The sequence below is a fragment of the Podarcis filfolensis genome (genome assembly GCF_964270895.1).
Source record: "Podarcis filfolensis genome assembly, chromosome: 7".
In the NCBI taxonomy this organism is placed as follows: Eukaryota; Metazoa; Chordata; class Lepidosauria; order Squamata; family Lacertidae; genus Podarcis; species Podarcis filfolensis.
Genome location: NC_139603.1, coordinates 66091746 through 66110147, shown reverse-complemented (window position 1 = coordinate 66110147; position 18402 = coordinate 66091746). Strand labels below are relative to the sequence as shown.

The window sequence follows — 18402 nt, the reverse complement described above, 5'->3', positions numbered from 1 at the left end:
TGCCCCCACCCCATCACCTCTAAGGAGTCAGGAGAAACCCCAGAACGACATTTCATATAATAGTTCTTTAACTGTATGGTTTATGGTTTGGATGTGACTGATTAACTGATTAGCATCATAGATAGGTTATGATGGTGCACCAATTCCTGATTTTTTTGAGCTTGGCTGATAGCCATTATAACCAAAATAATGATATGATTGTAACTATGGACTGTGAAGGGTTATCCCTTCTTTACATTCTTGATAATTGTTGCTCAAATATTACATGTATTGAAGCAGCCTCATTCTCGGTATGTTTTTCAACCAGTTCTATGATTCAATCAATAAAAACTCACATGAAAGTTCAGGGGGTGAAAGATATGTGACTTGGAGGTGTGTTTGAGTGTGAAAGAGGGATTTGCTCTGCTCCAAACTGCTCCTTTGCATTTTATTTACCATGGTTGCCATTTCAAGCCACACCTTTCCGTTTAAGATCGGGACTTGTCAATGAAGGAAGTTAATGTTTGATCAAAACCCTGCAGAGAGGCTTAGAAACTGCCAAGGGTTCTGAGAGACACAGGCAGGCACCACCATCTTGGGCAGGTGTGGAAATACCCTTCAGAACAGATCAAGGTTTTTGTGCACCAGGTAAGAGGTGATCTTTTAAACAAGATTTATTGGGGAGGTTTTCATACCGTATGAGATTCTTTTGATCGTTCTTGTCTGTGAGAATTTGCTTCCCTGCTGCTTGTTGAGGGCTGTTTGCTGTTACGAGCCAGTCTCTGTTAGGAGTTTCTTTTGTTTGTTAGAAAATCCAAAAGTTCCTTTGTGGAGGACGAGACTACCAGTGGCTATTAGCCACAATGGGTATGTTCTTCTACCTGCACTGCTGGCGGCAGTGTTTCTCTGACTCCGCTAACCCAGAAATAGTACCTCAGGTTAAGTACTTAATTCGTTCCGGAGGTCTGTTCTTAACCTGAAACTGTTCTTAACCTGAAGCACCACTTTAGCTAATGGGGCCTCCTGCTGCTGCTGCCACACTGCCGCCGCGTAATTTCTGTTCTCATCCTGAAGCAAAGTTCTTAACCCGAGGAACTATTTCTGGGTTAGCGGAGTCTGTAACCTGAAGCGTATGTAACCCAAGGTACCACTTTAGCTGGGAATCACAAGTGAGGAGAGCACTCTTGCACCCAGGTCCTGCTTCCAGCCTTCTTTTGGCTGGCCACTGTGAGAACCAGGACGAAATGGGCCTTTGGCCTGATCCACCAGGGCTTTCCTTATGCTCTTATGTCCCTGTCCACGTCAGGTGACACAATCTATATTTCATAGTTCTGCAGGTAGAACTGGAGGGAACTAGAGAGAGAAAAGGGGAGCTTGCACTAAGCATCCTCCCTAGAGGAAGGGTGCAGACGGTGGACTGTATGATAACAGTAGTGAGCCCCTATTATTGCACTCTCAATAGCATCCCTGCTGGGTGTTCCCTCGGTTCCCTGCTACTTCGAAAGCCCTCACTGTTTCTGGGGATTCCTTAGTTTGTGCCTTAATTCGTCCCTCTTGGAGTCTATTTTCTATCCTTCTTTGGTTATAAAGAACCAAGAGAAACCTCACTCCCTTACATTATAGGGCAGTTAGGACAGGATATTGTTTTTAGGTCCAAAGGTTCTTTTCCTCCGGTGCAAAGAGCTTTCTTAGGTGGAGGAAGCCTCCTTCTCACTGAGGAGGGGAACCTTTGGATCCAACCCGTCTACTTGCTGTGGGGCAGAAGAAGGGACTTGTTGCAATGGAGAGCCCCATAACCTGTGCCTGTCCTACCTTCCTGCCAACTCCCCTTGCTTAACTGGTGATTTGCTTTGTCTGAGTTTTCCTTTTATTTAAAAAGAAAATCTGATACCTGCTACCTCCCAATGAACAAAGGGGAGTCATATCCTCGTGGGAAAGGGTTTTTCTGTCTGGAGAGGCCGCATGGTGGTTCGCAGTGGTGGCTGCTGCCCATTGTGACAGGCAGGGAGGCCAACAGTAGATGGCGCCAGAGGGGCTGAACCAGCTAATTCTGGTTTTATTCCTGTCCTCCTCCCTGCAGAGTTCTACCAGGGGCAACACTAAGGAGAAAGCTGACAGGCAGTGGCAGCCCCTGAATTGGTTGTAAGCAACAAAGCAGGCAGGTGGGGTGGCTGAGGGGAAACTGAGGTTGGTGGGCCAGCACTCCATTAGCCCCTTCCACTGGTAGTACAGTTGAATGGAGTTACTTGCTTGCCTGAACATTTAAACCTGCTCATAACAGCTACTCGAGATCTTTTCTGTGAATGTTTTATAGGAATTGGAATAATTGGAATGGAAGTTTTCACCAAGATGCTTAAAATATATCCACATCACTTTGGGTGTCTCCTCATACTGCATCTGGTAAGTCAAGAAACACCATAAGAACTCTCTAAATAACTATTTGGGAAGAAACACTTTATTCTGGCCATATGCCATGGCAAGTTCAGAGATCAGGATGGGAAGAGTCTTTTGTTGTGTGCTTTGTTTGTTAATTTATTTATTTATACATTTTCTAATTTGCTCTAATCCAGAGGATCATGGCAGGAAAATCAATGTCCTTTTCCCACAGCAGCAACAGATAGATAGGAGGCAGGCATTGCCCCTTGTTTGAGTTAATGAACATAGCTGTCAACTTTTCCCTTTTTTAAGGGAAATTCCCTTATTCTGAATAGGATTCCTCACAAGAAAAGGGAAAAGTTGACAGCTATGTTAATGAATGTGGATAAATCGCTTGTGAAAATTTATCAGCATTATAGAGTGACTTTCTCCTGATGTAAAGTTTTTGTATGCTTTCTTTGGGCAATATATACATTTTCACAAGCAATTTCTCCATATGTAATGCGTTTTTTGTAATTTCCATGAATATGTGTATTTTTATGCACTCTTTCCCCTAACAGACACGTTTGTGTACAACTGGAGAACCGCACCGCAAAATTTAGAGAAGCGTGAGTTTTGAAATATAATTGCTGTCTGGTTTGTGCGTTGCTTTAGGAAATGAGAATTAAGGAGTCAAATATCTTCCCCATTCCTAGCAATAAGTGGACACCTGCACAATTTTGGGAAACTTATTTTTTAAAAAAATACTTTCATTTTTAAAATTAATGTTCAAGAAAGTTTGGAAGCTGTTCAGTTCCTAACTGTACAATACCAGCACAGGAGAAAGCAGCAAACAGCATTAAGACTAACATAGCAGAGCAATGCATCACCCATTTGTAAACCTTTCATTTTAAATTTTTGGAGAGAAAAAATTGGGATCTGCTTCTTGAGTCCCACCTTGGGATGGGGGAGAAATTTGTTTCACTTTACATTTTTAGACAAACCAACCTAATTTTCACTACCTGAAACAGTACACAAACCAAAAGACAGCCATTCTCTGGAATTTGTCATGCAGTGCCCCAAGAAGAAGAAGAAAAGTTTTAAGATTTGTATTTTAGGGGAAAATGTGAATAAAAATGCATATGCTTCTGAGAATAACATATTATTACAGGCCACCCAAATCTGCAAAGCAGTGTGAGATTCGAGGAGTTTCAACTGCATTCACCCAGGGTCTGTGTTTCCTTTCGGACAATGAGGCACAGCAGAGACTGTGGTGTCTTCATGATATATGGTTTATTTACACACAGTGCTTTTTTCTGAGGGGATGCAGGGGTACGCATACCCCTAAACATTTTGTGAACCTAAGTTTGGCCTCATTGAGGGTCAATATTTCAATATGAGTAGGAAAATGAGAGTCCCCCTAAACATTTTTTAAAAGAAAAAAGCACTGTTTACACATATATCAAACCTGAGCCCATGATGGAGGTGCTGACAGCACTGAGGCTCCAAGATGTTCTTGCTTCTTCCATAGTCACAGCAGCCTTGAATTTAAGCAGACCTCAGCCATTGCTCCCTGACTCTCCCTCCATCCTGCTGCTTACTATCTCCAGTGCAACCCTAACTCCTAACAGCAGTCCTAACACCTCCACTCCGAAAACGCTGGTGCTGGCTTTTGAAACTAACTTTCAGTTGAGGGAGGGAGCTCACGCATTTGCAAATGAGATTTACCCTTGATCTTTTGTCATCCTGATCATTCATTTCCCCCCCCCCCCTGCCCCCCAGACTACTCCCTCAAGTTAGTCCTGGCTTAATTAGCTTTTGACACACCACAGGAACAAACCTACACATGTCTACTCAGATGTTTACCCCATTCTATTTAATGGGAATTCCAATTAACTTTGCATAGGATTGCAGTCTGTTAGGACAAGTAGAAATCCGTGTGCCTTTGGGGTAGAGGTATTAGAAGCAATACTTTAGCATGTTGACACTTAACTAAACCCTCTGCCCAGAAGCTCCCTTACAACTGACCTGTATGTTGTCATCCTTGAGTGGGATATCTATGGAAAGAAATACGATATTTAAAATATATATCAAATTAAGTTAAATTATTCCCTCTATTTCTAAAGTTCAGAGGGGAATGTGGATCCTTATGTAGCCAGAGAGGAATAATATATCACGAAGCTTATGGGAACCCTGAGGTTGGCAGAAGTACAAAAATCCTATGGAAGAAAACCCCCAAAATAGCCCCATGAAGACTGAAGCAGACTCAGTGGCCATGGAATGCTGACATATTGCTGGGGAAGCGAGTGGGAATGGAATGGAGTATTTTTGAGAAGGGTGTGGCTGGTTAAACAGCAATACTACACTCTGCAAAAATTTGTTGCAGATCCCACTTGTCAATAGCACAATACCTGTTTTTTACTCTGGGAACCAAATGTCCATTTATATTTTAAAAAGCAGATATATTTCATAATTATATTGTGGAACAGGCACCCAACAACACTTCCTCACATCTCTGACTTGATATATGGCATGATTGGATTTAACCTAATTGGTTTTTCAGCACCAAATTAACTGGTTTGTTGTCATCTGACATACGCAGCACAGTCCAGTATCAGTGACCCACACTACATTATGCCCACAAACTACATATTCATCTCCTTGAAGTCCCCATGACTTTCGTGTGTCTGATTCGGGGTACACTTTTCCCCAGGCAGGTGATCTGGATTGTCTGCTCCCTCTGCAAATCAGACAAGCCATAGGCAGGAGTGGTCCAAGACATTTTGCACCTTCCCAAATCCATGTCCAGAAGCCAATCAGACTGGCAGTTGTATCTTACTTTAATAGCTATCCTGTAACAGTATTCTCATTGGCAGTAGGGAGCAGCAAGCTACCTTAGACCACACAACACAAGCCATTTGGCACACACAGCTCTGTCCTCCAACACCTGCCCACCCAGCACTGCCGCCTGAGGCAGCTATCTCTAATGGTATAGCTTGCCCTGGCAGTATAAAGGGTAAAGGACTCCTGGATGGTTAAGTCCAGTCAAAGGCGACTATGGGGTTGTGGCACTCATCTCGCTGTCAGGCCAAGGCAGCCAACGTTTGTCCGCAGACAGCTTTCTGGGTCATGTGGCCAGAATGACTAAACTGCTTCTGGCGCAACGGGATACCGCTGGACGGAAACCAGAGCGCACGGAAAAGCCATTTACCTTCCCGCCGCAGTGGTACCTATTTAGCTACTTGCACTGACATGCTTTTGAACTGCTAGGTTGGCAGGAGCTGGGACAGAGCAACGGGAGCTCACCCTGTTGCGGGGATTTGAACCGCCGACCTTCTGATCGGCAAGACCAAGAGGCTCAGTGGTTTAGACCACAGCGGCAGTAATGGTCAGTCCCCTCCCGAACAAACGATAAGGATGCCCCACGCTTCCTGCATATTCTAAAGGAAACAAATGTGTCTGCTTTCTCTTCTGCTGTAGACATGGAACCATGGATTTTTGTACTATGGCTGACCTGACGTGAGAGCCTATGAATCATCATGCTGCATTTTTAATATTTCTTGCCAGGGATTTTACTGACGGTTGAAACTGTCCTTTGCTTGCAGCCATTTCATGCAGGCGTTGGAGCAGCTGCCAAACAGTAAATGGAACGAGGAAATAGAAGGAAGTGCCCCTCCTCACTGTTTCATTAAATAATGATTCACCAGGCAGCCCAACATTTTACAGCTCACATAAAACATTTCTAATTGACAGGGAAGGATCTATACACTGATATAAGAACTAAACTTTGAACCCTGGATTTCAGTTAGAGAATTGGACTTTGCTCTTTCCAAACAGACATATTTCCCTATAAAATATGACAAAAGCAGACCTCTATAAACACTTCACCCAATAAAAGATCTTGTTTAATTATACAGAGCTCAGTGTATTCCTTTCACCCATTTTGAAGAAAGGAAATGCTATGAACATCATTGGGGCATTTGGCACAATGTAAGCTAGTGGAACAGATAAACTAGAGAACTAGAGAACCTAAATTAGGATAGGAGCACACACACAATTTAAAATGGAGAGACATTCATGCATAATTGCTAAACCATGGCTTGGCCATCAAGGGCATGCATATTCCCGTTTCTCCTCACATGTTCTGATTCTGTAACTTAGTCCCACAAATCAAGCAACCAACAGGTTGTCTCTAAGACAGAATCTGAAAATCACTTCAGATCATTGGTTCCAGTTCTGGTTTAGAAGCAATCTCTATTTTATCAGAACTGGGCATCATAGTAAACTATGGTTTGGCCAAACCAGGAAGTAAAGGAAGAAGCTAGAGCTTGAGATGGTGAGATGGAAGGGGAATAGGAGGAAGGAGCACATAAGCCTGAGCTGGTGTACTGAGAGAGAAATGCCTCACCTTCTGCTCTGGCAGGTGTGAACTAGCAGAGCTTGAGAAGCAGCAGTGTATCTGCCACTCTGCTCTACCCAAGTTTGGATTGCTTTGAAATTAAAACAAAGGTTCCCCAGCTGTAAGAACTTGTAGAACAGATGATTGTATATGTATTTATAATGAAGGAAAAGAGATGAAAATCCCTGATAAAGGCAAAGAAGGAAAGGTAAAACAGTTGATTAAAGGACAGAGAATGATACTCCTTTTCAAGTATTCATTCTTTGGAAAAAAATGGAACTAGAACAAAAATTTCCTCAGAACACAGTGTTAGTTGTGGGCTATTCTATGTACAAGCAAAATATATTAAGGGGTGGGAGGTGAGGGATCACTAGAAAATGGACTCCATGCCACATGTTTGTTTTTGGCAAAAAAGACCACCTTAGCCTTCGCAGTATCAGTCAAATGAAAGTCTGAAAGAAATGTCCCATGTGCCTTTAGTTTAAAAGGGCAATAGAGCATATGCGTTAGAAAAAGCTTTGCTTTACAGCATCTATTATCTCTACAGGAGCTCTTGCAAGATACTAGGTGGGGAATCAACCTTCGAACAACATGTGCACATGCAACACTTTAATGGACTGTTGAACTTGAGTCATTCCACCCACCCTTGAAGGCTCTGTAGTCACCCTAGCATTTATGACAAAAGGCAATATACGCTGATCCTATTGTGGAAACAGCATATAAGAACTATGCATCTGTTACGAAATGCATGTTTGGCTCCAGAAGGTAGCTACTTGCATTTCATGAGCTCAGTGGGACCAACTTTCAAGTGTGTGTAGGATTGCATCTTTACTTACGCAGGCTTCATTGTTCTAAGCAGCATGAATGAGTTTGCAAATACTCACAGTATGCTAAATCTTCCATTTTCACCATTCACATTTTCTAGTGGGGAACTGCAAAGGAACGAATCAATTCACATTCTATATCTGATTATTTTCGAACTCTAAAATCTGAAAGTCAAATTCTCTTGTGGGCATCTCTGGATTGCTTAGACTTCTGCAAACTTCACATATAAAAACTTAGAAGCTATGTTACTGCTAAATAGCTATCTATTCATCTATATTATTGTGTCACACAGTATCTATCAAATGTTGTAAGGAGAAATACCCTTTTTCAGCCAATGCAGTGTCACCGCTGCTGCAACAATGACACAGAATTACAATTATACCGCCCTGGTAGGAGGACCAAATTTTTATTAATTAATATGGACAATATTAATAATCTGGGACCCTTTCTTATTTTTCCTGCAGGTCATTTGCCAAGGTACAGATGACCCACATATAAGTGGGCCTCTGGAGGACAAGACTTTTTCTGTTCAAGAGGGGAGGACAGGAATCACCTATATCTATCGGGTAAACGGATGTCTAAATACCCTTTTCTAAAAACAAATACAAAAACACAACCCCCCCACACTTTCAAAACTGTTTGATATTTGAGAATGGGAAACTGGAGTTCTGATTTGTTTCTTTTCCTCATGTACTAGTTTACATTGCAACCTCCGACTGTCAGGCTGAGACTGACTGGTGTGACAGACGGCAAAATATATATTTACCCGAAAGATTGGTCTCTGTATGTTAATGGGTCTCTGGACTGGGAAACCAGAAACGTCTACAATCTACAGGTAAAAGAAAGATGTGACATTTTTGTTTCTTTCTAATATTTTATTTAAATACTCCCTGTCAAAGCCCTCTCAAGTTGGCTTCCAAGTACACTATAACTAAGTACAGCCATAAAAATGAATAAAAACCAGTCATAAAAGCAACATCCATCTCAAAAAATACTAACCCATCACAATGACCATAGGGACATGGGAAGCTGCCTTAGACACCAAGTTACATCACTGGTCCATCTTACCCAGTACTGACTGCACTGGCTGGAAGTGGCTCTACAGGGTTTCAGACCAGAAATCTTTCCCACGCCTACCTGGAAATGCTAGAGATTGAACCTAGGAGCCTTTGCATGCAAGACAGAAACTCTACCACTGACCTATGGCCCTTTCCCTTAGAACCAATAGGTAAAGGTAAAAGGTAAAGGACCCATAGATGGTTAAGTCCAATCAAAGGCGACTATGGGATTGTGGTGCTCATATCGCTTTCAGGCTGAGGGAGCCAGTGTTTGTCCACAGACAACTTTCTGGGTCATGTGGCCAGCATGACTAAACCGTTTCTGGCGCAACGGAACACCGTGACGGAAACCAGAGCACACGGAAACGCTGTTTACCTTCCTGCCACAGTGGTACCTATTTATCTACTTGCACTGGCGTGCTTATGAACTGCTCGGCCCTAGGAATTGGCTCCTATGACTCAGCTGCAGGCGTTATTGGACTCTTAGGGTATACTCAGGGCTTTTCTCCAACTGGAACTCATAGGAACTCTGTTCCGGCACCTTTCAGGTTGGCACCATTGCCATTATAAGAGAACAAGGGAGACGTTCATGGTGAGTTCTGGCACCTCTTTTTCTAGAAAAATAGCACTGAGTATACTGATTATTTGGACCCATTCCAATTTAGGTTCAGTCCTGGATCCGGGAACAAATGAGCTTTCATCGCCTAATGAATGACCATTATCAAGAGAATGATGATATGAAGCAGAAGAGGGGAAACCACAATGGTATTTCCATATCACTCCTAACATGCAGTTCCATCCTAGCCAATTCAACTCAAACATGGAACAACAAAACTTTGTGACTTACTGTAAACTGCTTAAAAGGGTTTTGGTACAACAAAGTGGTATCTAAATCTTGTTAGATATACTTATTGAATGACCTTGTTTTGATATCTCTTCTTTCTGCCTCAAATTAGGTGGAAGGTCTGGATGAAAATGGGCAGAAAGTGAAAGGCCCATATTCTATCACAATAAATGTTATCGATGTCAATGACAACCCTCCACAATTTTCGCAGAGAGAGTACTTCGCAGCGGTGAGACAAAACTCCCGCCCAGGTATTTATTTCAACATTTACTTGACATTATTTGGGGCTTGTAATGATTGACAAATATGACATTAAGATTAACTTAAAACTGTGATTGTTAAGCTGTGTCCGAGGTGAAGAAAGGGGGGGAAAGCAGAGGAGCTAAAAATTTCATAGACAATACCAAAGCTACTCTTTTGTTACAGAAGAGGTTATCCACTTCCCAAGTATAGTCATACCTTGGGTTGAAGTAGCTTCGGGATAAGTATTTTCGGGTTGAGCACTGCAGCGACCTGGAAGTAACAGAGCATGTTACTTCCAGGTTTCGCCGCTCGCACATGCGTCGACGGTCAAAATGACGTCATGCGCAGAAGCGGCGAATCATGACCCGTGGACACGCAGGCGCGCGGACGCAGTTTACGTTCACTTCTGGATGCGAATGGGGCTCTGGAACGGATCCCGTTCCCATCCAGAGGTACCACTGTACAACTTGCACCATCACTAAGCATACAATTGCAGGGCATCCCTGATCTCATGACTCTCCAGTTTGCGTGCATATGTGTTTCAGTTGTGTGTTTGGTACCTCATCTGGAAAGCTGTGCTCATTGTGGGCTGAGTAGTATATTATCCTACTTCTTTTCAAGTGGCTATGGTTGAGTCTGGCCAAACCTCCCCATTTCCACATTTCTCCCCCCTCTGGGTACCACAGCTGAGAATGTGAACCTGAAAGCTGACAAAATGGAGTTTCAAATGACATAAAATAAGAGGGTAAATGCACAGTAGTCATGAAACCCAGAAAGGTGTGGGTTTTTTGTTGTTGTTTTTTTGTAATTTGCTTGTCAAGTAAAATCAGCCAGAGGTAAATCAAACCCTTTATCTTTTTATGTGGCATGGCAACCATTTATTTGTTTTGTGTGCCGTGAAGACCAAATGAGAAAGCCACTTTGAACTCACAGAAACCTATGGAGAGATCTACATGATTAAGGACTCAAGTTATTATTGTGCCTGTCTGGTATGCGGATACCAGATTGTCTGTTGTCATTCTCTTAACAGAATAAACGATCAGCCACTTTGGTCTTTGTTCGTGGTATATGTTTATTTATTGTTAGATATGCTTGTTCCAAGCTGTGAAAATAAAAAAATAAATTCTAAATAAATAACTCCAGAAAGTTAAAAATCCCAATGTGAAAGGTCACTATCATATTTTTACCTAGTGTGCTAGAATGCCAAGAAGACCTATTGATCTTTCTATTTTATAAACCAGGAATTTTGCTGTTTATTGTTCTGAAAACATTGCCCTGTTCCTTTAAACTAGGAAAGTGTGGATTACTGTCGGTGGTTCGTCTTCAGTGGAGAATGCTACCTTCTGTTTGTCCTTTTGATACGTCTTTATTTTTCTTTTTACACCCAAACAGGAAAGCCCTTCACATACGTCACTGCTACTGATCGTGATGATCCCACCACTCCTCATGCGCAACTGAGCTACAGCATTAGCAAACATTTCCCAGACCCTCATCAAACGATGCTTTTCCAGATTAACAATGTCACTGGAGCAATTTCCACAACTGCTGCTGGTAGGCAGGTCTACTTGTGGAACCAAGTTCCAAACAACTAAGCAGTCTGACTTGAAAAATTGGGCGAATCATTGTTAATAATATAAGGTGGTCACATCCAACCCCCCCCCCAAATTTCTGAACTACTTAGATTTGTGGGGAAGAAGCAGCTTTGCAAATGTGCCTTGAATTTCTGAGTGAATGCCTAGTACAAACCAATAGCAAAACACCCTATATGTTTTAGTGAATGTGAGATCAGATTCTATGCTACTTTTGTTAGTTGTTTTGTTCTCTGAGATGAAGGTAGAAGCCAGAACAAGACATATACCCCCAGACATTCCGGAAGTCAGTTCTTAAACCGAAACCATTCTAAAACTGAGGCGCAGTTTCCCTAATGAGGCCTCCCACCCCCGGTGCCCTTCCACTATTTGAATTCCGTTCTTAGACCAAGGTAAAGTTTGCAAACCGGGACACTACTTCTGGTTTTGTGGAGTTCATAAACCCAATCGTTCGTAAACAGGACACTTCTTAAACCGAGGTACCACTGTAGAGTAAAGTCTGTATGTAAACGATGGCTTGCAAAATTGGACATAGATTTAGGAATGTGCATTCCCTCCCTCCCTTTTTTGAATTAAGTTCCTCCTCCCTTCCTTTGCCAGTATTAGCTATGGTTTAGTTTTACATGTGCAGCAATGTAGGTGAATACATTTAAGACCCTTTATGTTTGGGTACTAGATTACTTGCAAGACTACCATCCCTCATATATGAACCCGACTTCTTGCTGAAGACATAAGCACAGGCTCGCTTAAGTGTTCCAGCTATCTCAGTGGTCTTTCTTGTCAGATTAAAGGAAAGAAAGTCTTATCAGAAGTTGTATCAAGGCTTTGGACATCTCTCCTGAATAATGATTGTCTTGCCTCAAACTCCTACAGTCTTCTGCCATATGTTAAGATCTTTCTTGTTTTAGTAAGCATACATGTCCAACCTAGTTTTAGGGCACAATCCTAATTACTCCCCACTCCTGCTGATGGGGTTTTGCAGAGCAGTATGGCCATGCGGCCAGGTTTGGCAGATGGCAAGACACCAGCTGAACCAGGATACCAGGGCAGAGGGACACGCAGGCCATAAAGGAGGGTTTGGATTGCGCCGCCGCCTATGACAATTCTTTTACTGCTGTTTCTATGGAAAATTCTTTGCTCCAAATCACCATCATCATCATCTCACTGTTTCAAACTGAAGTGTGCTGTCAGTTTGGACCTTATTGTTTTCTGTTTATGCTAGGAAGCATCTTGGACTATTTTGTAGGAGAGGCATGATATAATTGTTTTAAATTAGAGGAACGTATACACCAGGCATAGGCAAACTCGGCCCTCCAGATATTTTGGGACTACAGTTCCCATCATCCCTGACCACTAGTCCTGTTAGCTAGGGATGATGGGAGTTGTAGTCCCAAAACATCTGGAAAACCGAGTTTGCCTATGCCTGGTATACACCAATGAAGGATACGAGGGAGGAATTCATTCTAGAGAGAAGAAAAGAGGGGGAGGCATGTGAATTTTTAGTGACAGGTGAACCATGGTTTTCAAGGAATGAGTATCATGGTTTTGCTAGAAAGCAAAGGGAAAGATAGAGAAAGATATCTAAAGGAGACATTATGATAACTGCTGTTGGTGTCCATGTAACCCAGTTAACCAGAACTACAAAATACTTGTGTTTCCCCCAGGAGTAATGGGTTCAGTACCTGTCAACAGTAGTGACGTGATTATGATATTTGTGTCAGCTGTCAAAAAGATAGCCATGGTTAAGCCTGCCAAGCAGTGCTTTTTTCTGGGGGGACGCAGGGGTACGCATACCCCGAAACATTTTGTGAATCTAAGTTTGGCCTCATTGAGGGGCAGTATTTCAATATGAGTAGGAAAATGAGAGTACCCCTAAACATATTTTTAAAGAAAAAAAGCACTGCTGCCAAGTGAAGGGAGAGGGAATTTTCTCTGGGTGAAAAATGCATGTCATTATTTGCAACCTTTGCAATATTACATTTGCAGAGGGTTTTTGTCAAGAGAACGTTGGTGCCAGTTCAATAATTGTTTCATTTATTCTCTGTTTGATTTCCAGGAGCTAAGTATTTAAATCCAGCAGATGGGATCAATTATACCATCGCTGTGAGAGTAAAAGATATGGCAGGGCAGTCAGAGAATTCCTTCCCCAGCGATGCTGACGTGATTGTCACCGTGTTGGAAAACCTCTGGAAGTCTCCTCCACTAGTAAAGCTCAAGGAAAATTCTACAGAGCCCCACCCCATGAGAATCACTCAGGTAAGATATGGCAATCGCCAACAAGCCCAGGAATCAAATCTACCATCCAAAGTCTGATTTTCAATTTCCCATGTTTACGTGCTCCATTCATCCACAAAACCATTACCACAGACGTACAATTAAAGACTGGGTCACATCTCAGGGAAAACCTTTTTAAACAAAAATGTCTCCAGTAGGCACCTAGCTATCATGATACTAGGCACCTGTCTTGATTCCAGAGGGCTGGAGTTGCAACACTAAAAGCCCAGTTTCTAGTGCAAGCTAAGCACCCCTTTGGGGCATGTGGCACTCTCAACAGTGCCCATCTGAGGACCGCAGTTGCTAGGCATGGATATATGGAGGGTTTAAACCTGCTGTTTTACTCTTCTTTGAAATGATAGGTACAGTGGAATGATCCAGGTGCAAAATATGAAATCCGGCAAAAGGAAAACCCTCCCACTAAACTCCCATTTATGGTTGCCCAGAACGGGACTGTCTATGTAACTGAACCACTAGACAGAGAAGTAAAAGATGCAGTAAGTATGTGGAAGAGGGCTGTCAATATACTTGTAAAGTTGGAGGAAGCTAAATGATTGTAGGTATGTCACTATTGATACTCCAAATGTTGATCTGGTTTCTTTTTTTGTTTGGTTTGCATGGCTGCACACTAAATCAGGAGTGGAGAATTGGTAGACATGCACCTATTTTTGGACTCCAACTCCAAATAGCCTCTGGGCAGATCCATGCCACACATTTAAATCACATGACTCCCCCCCCCCAAGAATTTTGGGAACTGTAGTTTGTTATGGGTGCTAGGAATTGTAGCTATGTGGAAGAAACTACAGTTCCCAGGATACTTTCGGGGAATTCATATGCTTCACATGTGGGCTGGGTGTGCTCTGAAACCAAGGTGTGGATCTGCCACTGGCCACCACGGCCGATGGTTAGCAATGATAGGAATTGTAGTCCAGTAACATCTGGAGGGCCAATGGTTAGAATGGATCTGACAATTTTGGTTTCTTTCATTCCCCCCAACCTTAATTTCAATTGGATCCATTTCTGCACCAGTTTGCCATTTTTAAAAGAAAAAAACCCTATGAAATTGTGTAAACATTTTTGTATGCATTTCCACTAACATACAGATTTTTGCAAGCAATTTCTCCTAATATAATGCATTTCTATAATACATTTCCTAATATGCTGCACATTATTTTCAGTGTCATATAAACTGTGCCTTTTTGTGCACAATTTCCCCTAATGTGTGCTTTTTCGGTACTCTTTTTTTTTTCTTGCATGGAAAAACTTCAGCGCAAATTTTCAAGGACTCACATATTGATTTGGAAAGTACGAATTGGGTCGATTTGCATTCAGATGCAAGTGGAACTAATTCCCCCCCCCCCCACTTCCACCTAGAGCTACATATCCCCCATTGCAGGACTAAAATAAACATTCACTATTGTTGCAATTCCTAATCACAAGTTTCCCATTTTAGTATTCCTTTTACGTGGTTGCAAAAGATAAAGACGAAGACATATCACTATCTTATCCACTGACCATTAACGTCACAGTTGAAGACATCAATGATAATCCCCCTGTGTGTGACAAAACTTTGACTATATTTGAAGTTCAGGACAACGAACCTGTAGGTAAGGAAACACGACAAAAATTTACCAGACAGCTCCCTTGGGAACCAGATAGCTGAAACCAGTGCCAACCTTAATCACAGTGCCAATCAAATGTGAGTGAAGGTACAATCATTTTGAATTTGGACAGCTGTGCCTCTGATATATTTTGCAGTGCATCAGTCCCTTGCCTGCAGGCCTGTATTACTAGCAGCTGTGAGAATAGTGGGGTAATTTCAGGCTTTTTGTTCTACATTATTTAAAATATTGTCTTTCTATTGCTTGGGATTGGTTCCTGAGATATTTTCACAAGCACTGCAAAGTCTGTAATCCTGCACATCCTTTACCTGGGAGTTAACCCCACTGAACTCAATAGGGCTTACTTCTGGGTAGACACAGGCTCACAACACAACGTGTTTTGTTTTCATCTGCTTTGTGTTTATTTGCTGCTCGACTAATTTTGACTTTCTTTGCCGCCACCAGGGAATTTCATAGGAACTTTTCATGCTTCAGACAGAGACCAGGAAAACACTTTAAACTCCCGCCTATCCTACGACATTGTGGACCAGAGCCCCAAAGTGCCTTTTGATAATATGTTTCGCATCGAACGCGGAACTGGGACAATCAATTTATTTGCCTCTGCCTTAAACAAGGAGCTAGTCTCTAACTACTCTTTGATGGTGGAGGTGAGAGATTCAGGTTGGTATTGCATGCCAAGGCCCTGTGACCCACAGTTCCCTAATGGATAATAAACACACAGGCATGAGCATTTTGGTTTATGGGTTTATGGGTTCAAATAGGCCACAACTTTATGGGTTACAGTTGTGAGCAGTTTGTCTTAGGCATTGGGTGAAGCCAGGCTATATCTCGACTCCCGCCTGTCTGCAAGGACTCCATCTAAGGGTAAACCACCAATAGGGGGGGTCCTATGACTTACATCAAATAGGGGAACCCCAAGAGGTCCCTGTTAGGGTTGTGGCATGGCCCTAGCCCATGTCTGAGCATCAGACAGAATCCACACACATACATCGCGATCCCTTTAACAGGATACCCTTAATGAGGAGGGGCAGGCAGAGGCTACAACCTTTTCTTGGCTTGGCTTACCCAATGCCTAACTTCACAAAGTTGTGACGATTGCTATGAGGTAGACGAAAACCAAATGGTTGGTGCCACTTTGCCAAGTGGAAAAAATTCCCATCCGGCCCCAACAATATGTCCATCACCCATAGATTTCCACTCTGATGACTTCTTCTTCTTCTTCTTCTTCTTCTTCTTCTTCTTCTTCTTCTTCTTCTTCTTCTTCTTCACATTTTTTATTGGTTTTTAAACATCACAAATAAAATAGCATTATCATATTGACAGTTTTATTTTCAGTTCCTTTCCTAATAATCACTCACATGGAATTTGCCATTGTAAAGATTAAAAACAACAACAACAACCCAGAAAGTTCCCATCATTAAAATAACACAGTCAGCAACAGAATAGAATAATAGAATAATCTTCCTAAATATCAAAATAGGCCTGAGTAGATGAAAACATAAGAAAAAGACCTACTGGATCAGGCCAATGGCCCATCCAGCCCAGCTCCCAGTTCTCACAGTGGCCAGACATATGCCCATGGGAATCCTGAACACAGCAGCAGTCTCTCCACTGGTATTCAAAGGTATACTGCCGCCAGCAATGGAGGTAGACCATAGCCATCATGGACAGTACCCATAAATGAGTTCTTAAATGTTCTTAAAACAACCAACTGATGAGGCCTTTGGGGAGGGTGTTCCAGAGGCTTAGTCTACAACTTGAAAAGCTCATCTCTGAGAGGTTTCTAGCTGGCAATTCATCTGACTGCAGTATTGCTAGTTGGGTCTCCTCTGATGATCACAAAGAATAGTTTGGCTGGCCTCTAACAGCAGAGGCAGCCTGCTTAAAGCAGTCAATTGAAATGTTTGAGAACCCTTGTTCTACATAGAGCAGCCTTGAGCATGATCCTGTCCTGTTCTTATGCCAACAGTATTCCGAACGCTGTGCAACGTACAGATCAATGTCATCGATACCAACGATCAGATTCCAATCTTTGAAAAATCGGACGTGAGTGTTCTTTTAACTGGTTTTGCTTTTGTAGTAGCTAGAAAACGCCTGTCACTCGATCAGGGATCTTGGGACTCATCTACACGGAGGCAGAAAACATGTTTTAAATGTGTTGTGCATTGCAGTATACAAATGTGACACTAGAGGGCAACAATGAGCTATGCACAATTCAATGTATTTTTCAAAACTTTTTTTAAAAAAAGCATTTGCACAGCGTTTTTTCATACGTGTGTAGATTCCACCTAGATCCAATAAATGATTGCCCCCTGACAATGAAAATGTGATATTGATGTAGAAGCAGGTTTTTGCGTATGCAGTTTCAGTTAGATATAAAATCATAGTGTTGGGCAGATTGTGGTAATACGGAGCCCAGAGTGAGGACATAATTTGGCACCCTCTCCCCTCTTGCCTTCCATGCACATGTTGTCAAATGTACTACGTCATAGTTTTGCATTGGTTCGGCGCCTTGTGTGTGGGGGAACCCATCCCCACTGCCCTAAACCAGGTGTTGTTTGGATGTGACCCTTGTAGATGAGGGAGAGCCCACTGTCCACCTTTGTAACTGGTTCCATTGTCAAGCTATTTCTATCATTAAGAAGTTTCTCTTCATCTGTTCTGATTGTTGTTGTTTCTTCTTTTCTCTTTAGTATGGCTCTATGACTCTTCCAGAAAACATACCATTGGGAACAGTAATACGGGAAATCCAAGCCACAGATGCTGACGAACCCTTCACTGGAAGCTCTCAGATTGAGTACACAATCAATAAGGGAGACCCCAACAACACTTTTATAATAGTGACAGATCCAAAAACAAACAGAGGATATGTTCAAATTAATAAGGTGAATAAATTTTGTTTCTTTCCCTGATGGATCATGAGTAAGGAAAGCTTAACATTTAAGTGAGGTGGGCTTAAGAACTTGGCCATCCACTGAGGTAATTGGAGGAGACTCTTTTTGGCTACCCCACCTAAGGAAATTAAGCAAGCTGTGACCAAGGGCTGGGCCTTCTCTATCCTGTCAGCAAGACCATGGAATGCTCTTATCAGAGTTTTGCACCTGACTTCCAGTTTTTAAAAAAATCTATTGGTGGGAATGAACCTGTTGTTCTCCAAATGTTGCAAGACCACAATTCCCATCACCCTGACCTTTGGCCATGCCGATTGGGGCCA

At 42.3% G+C, this 18402-nt stretch overlaps 1 protein-coding gene across 1 annotated transcript in view; it reads left to right on the top strand.

Moving 5' to 3' along the window:
• The first annotated feature begins 392 nt into the window (after positions 1-392).
• Positions 393-18402, top strand: part of CDH17 (cadherin 17) — a 28507-nt gene continuing 10497 nt past the window's right edge. Inside the window, exons 1-12 of the mRNA XM_083623254.1 lie at positions 393-627; positions 2294-2379; positions 8023-8124; positions 8256-8393; positions 9573-9711; positions 11096-11254; positions 13349-13548; positions 13929-14063; positions 15020-15173; positions 15633-15848; positions 17158-17234; positions 17882-18073. Of these exons, the coding sequence (XP_083479380.1) occupies positions 2311-2379; positions 8023-8124; positions 8256-8393; positions 9573-9711; positions 11096-11254; positions 13349-13548; positions 13929-14063; positions 15020-15173; positions 15633-15848; positions 17158-17234; positions 17882-18073 (1581 nt within the window). The 5' untranslated portion in view covers positions 393-627; positions 2294-2310. The remainder of the gene's footprint in view (positions 628-2293; positions 2380-8022; positions 8125-8255; positions 8394-9572; positions 9712-11095; positions 11255-13348; positions 13549-13928; positions 14064-15019; positions 15174-15632; positions 15849-17157; positions 17235-17881; positions 18074-18402) is intronic.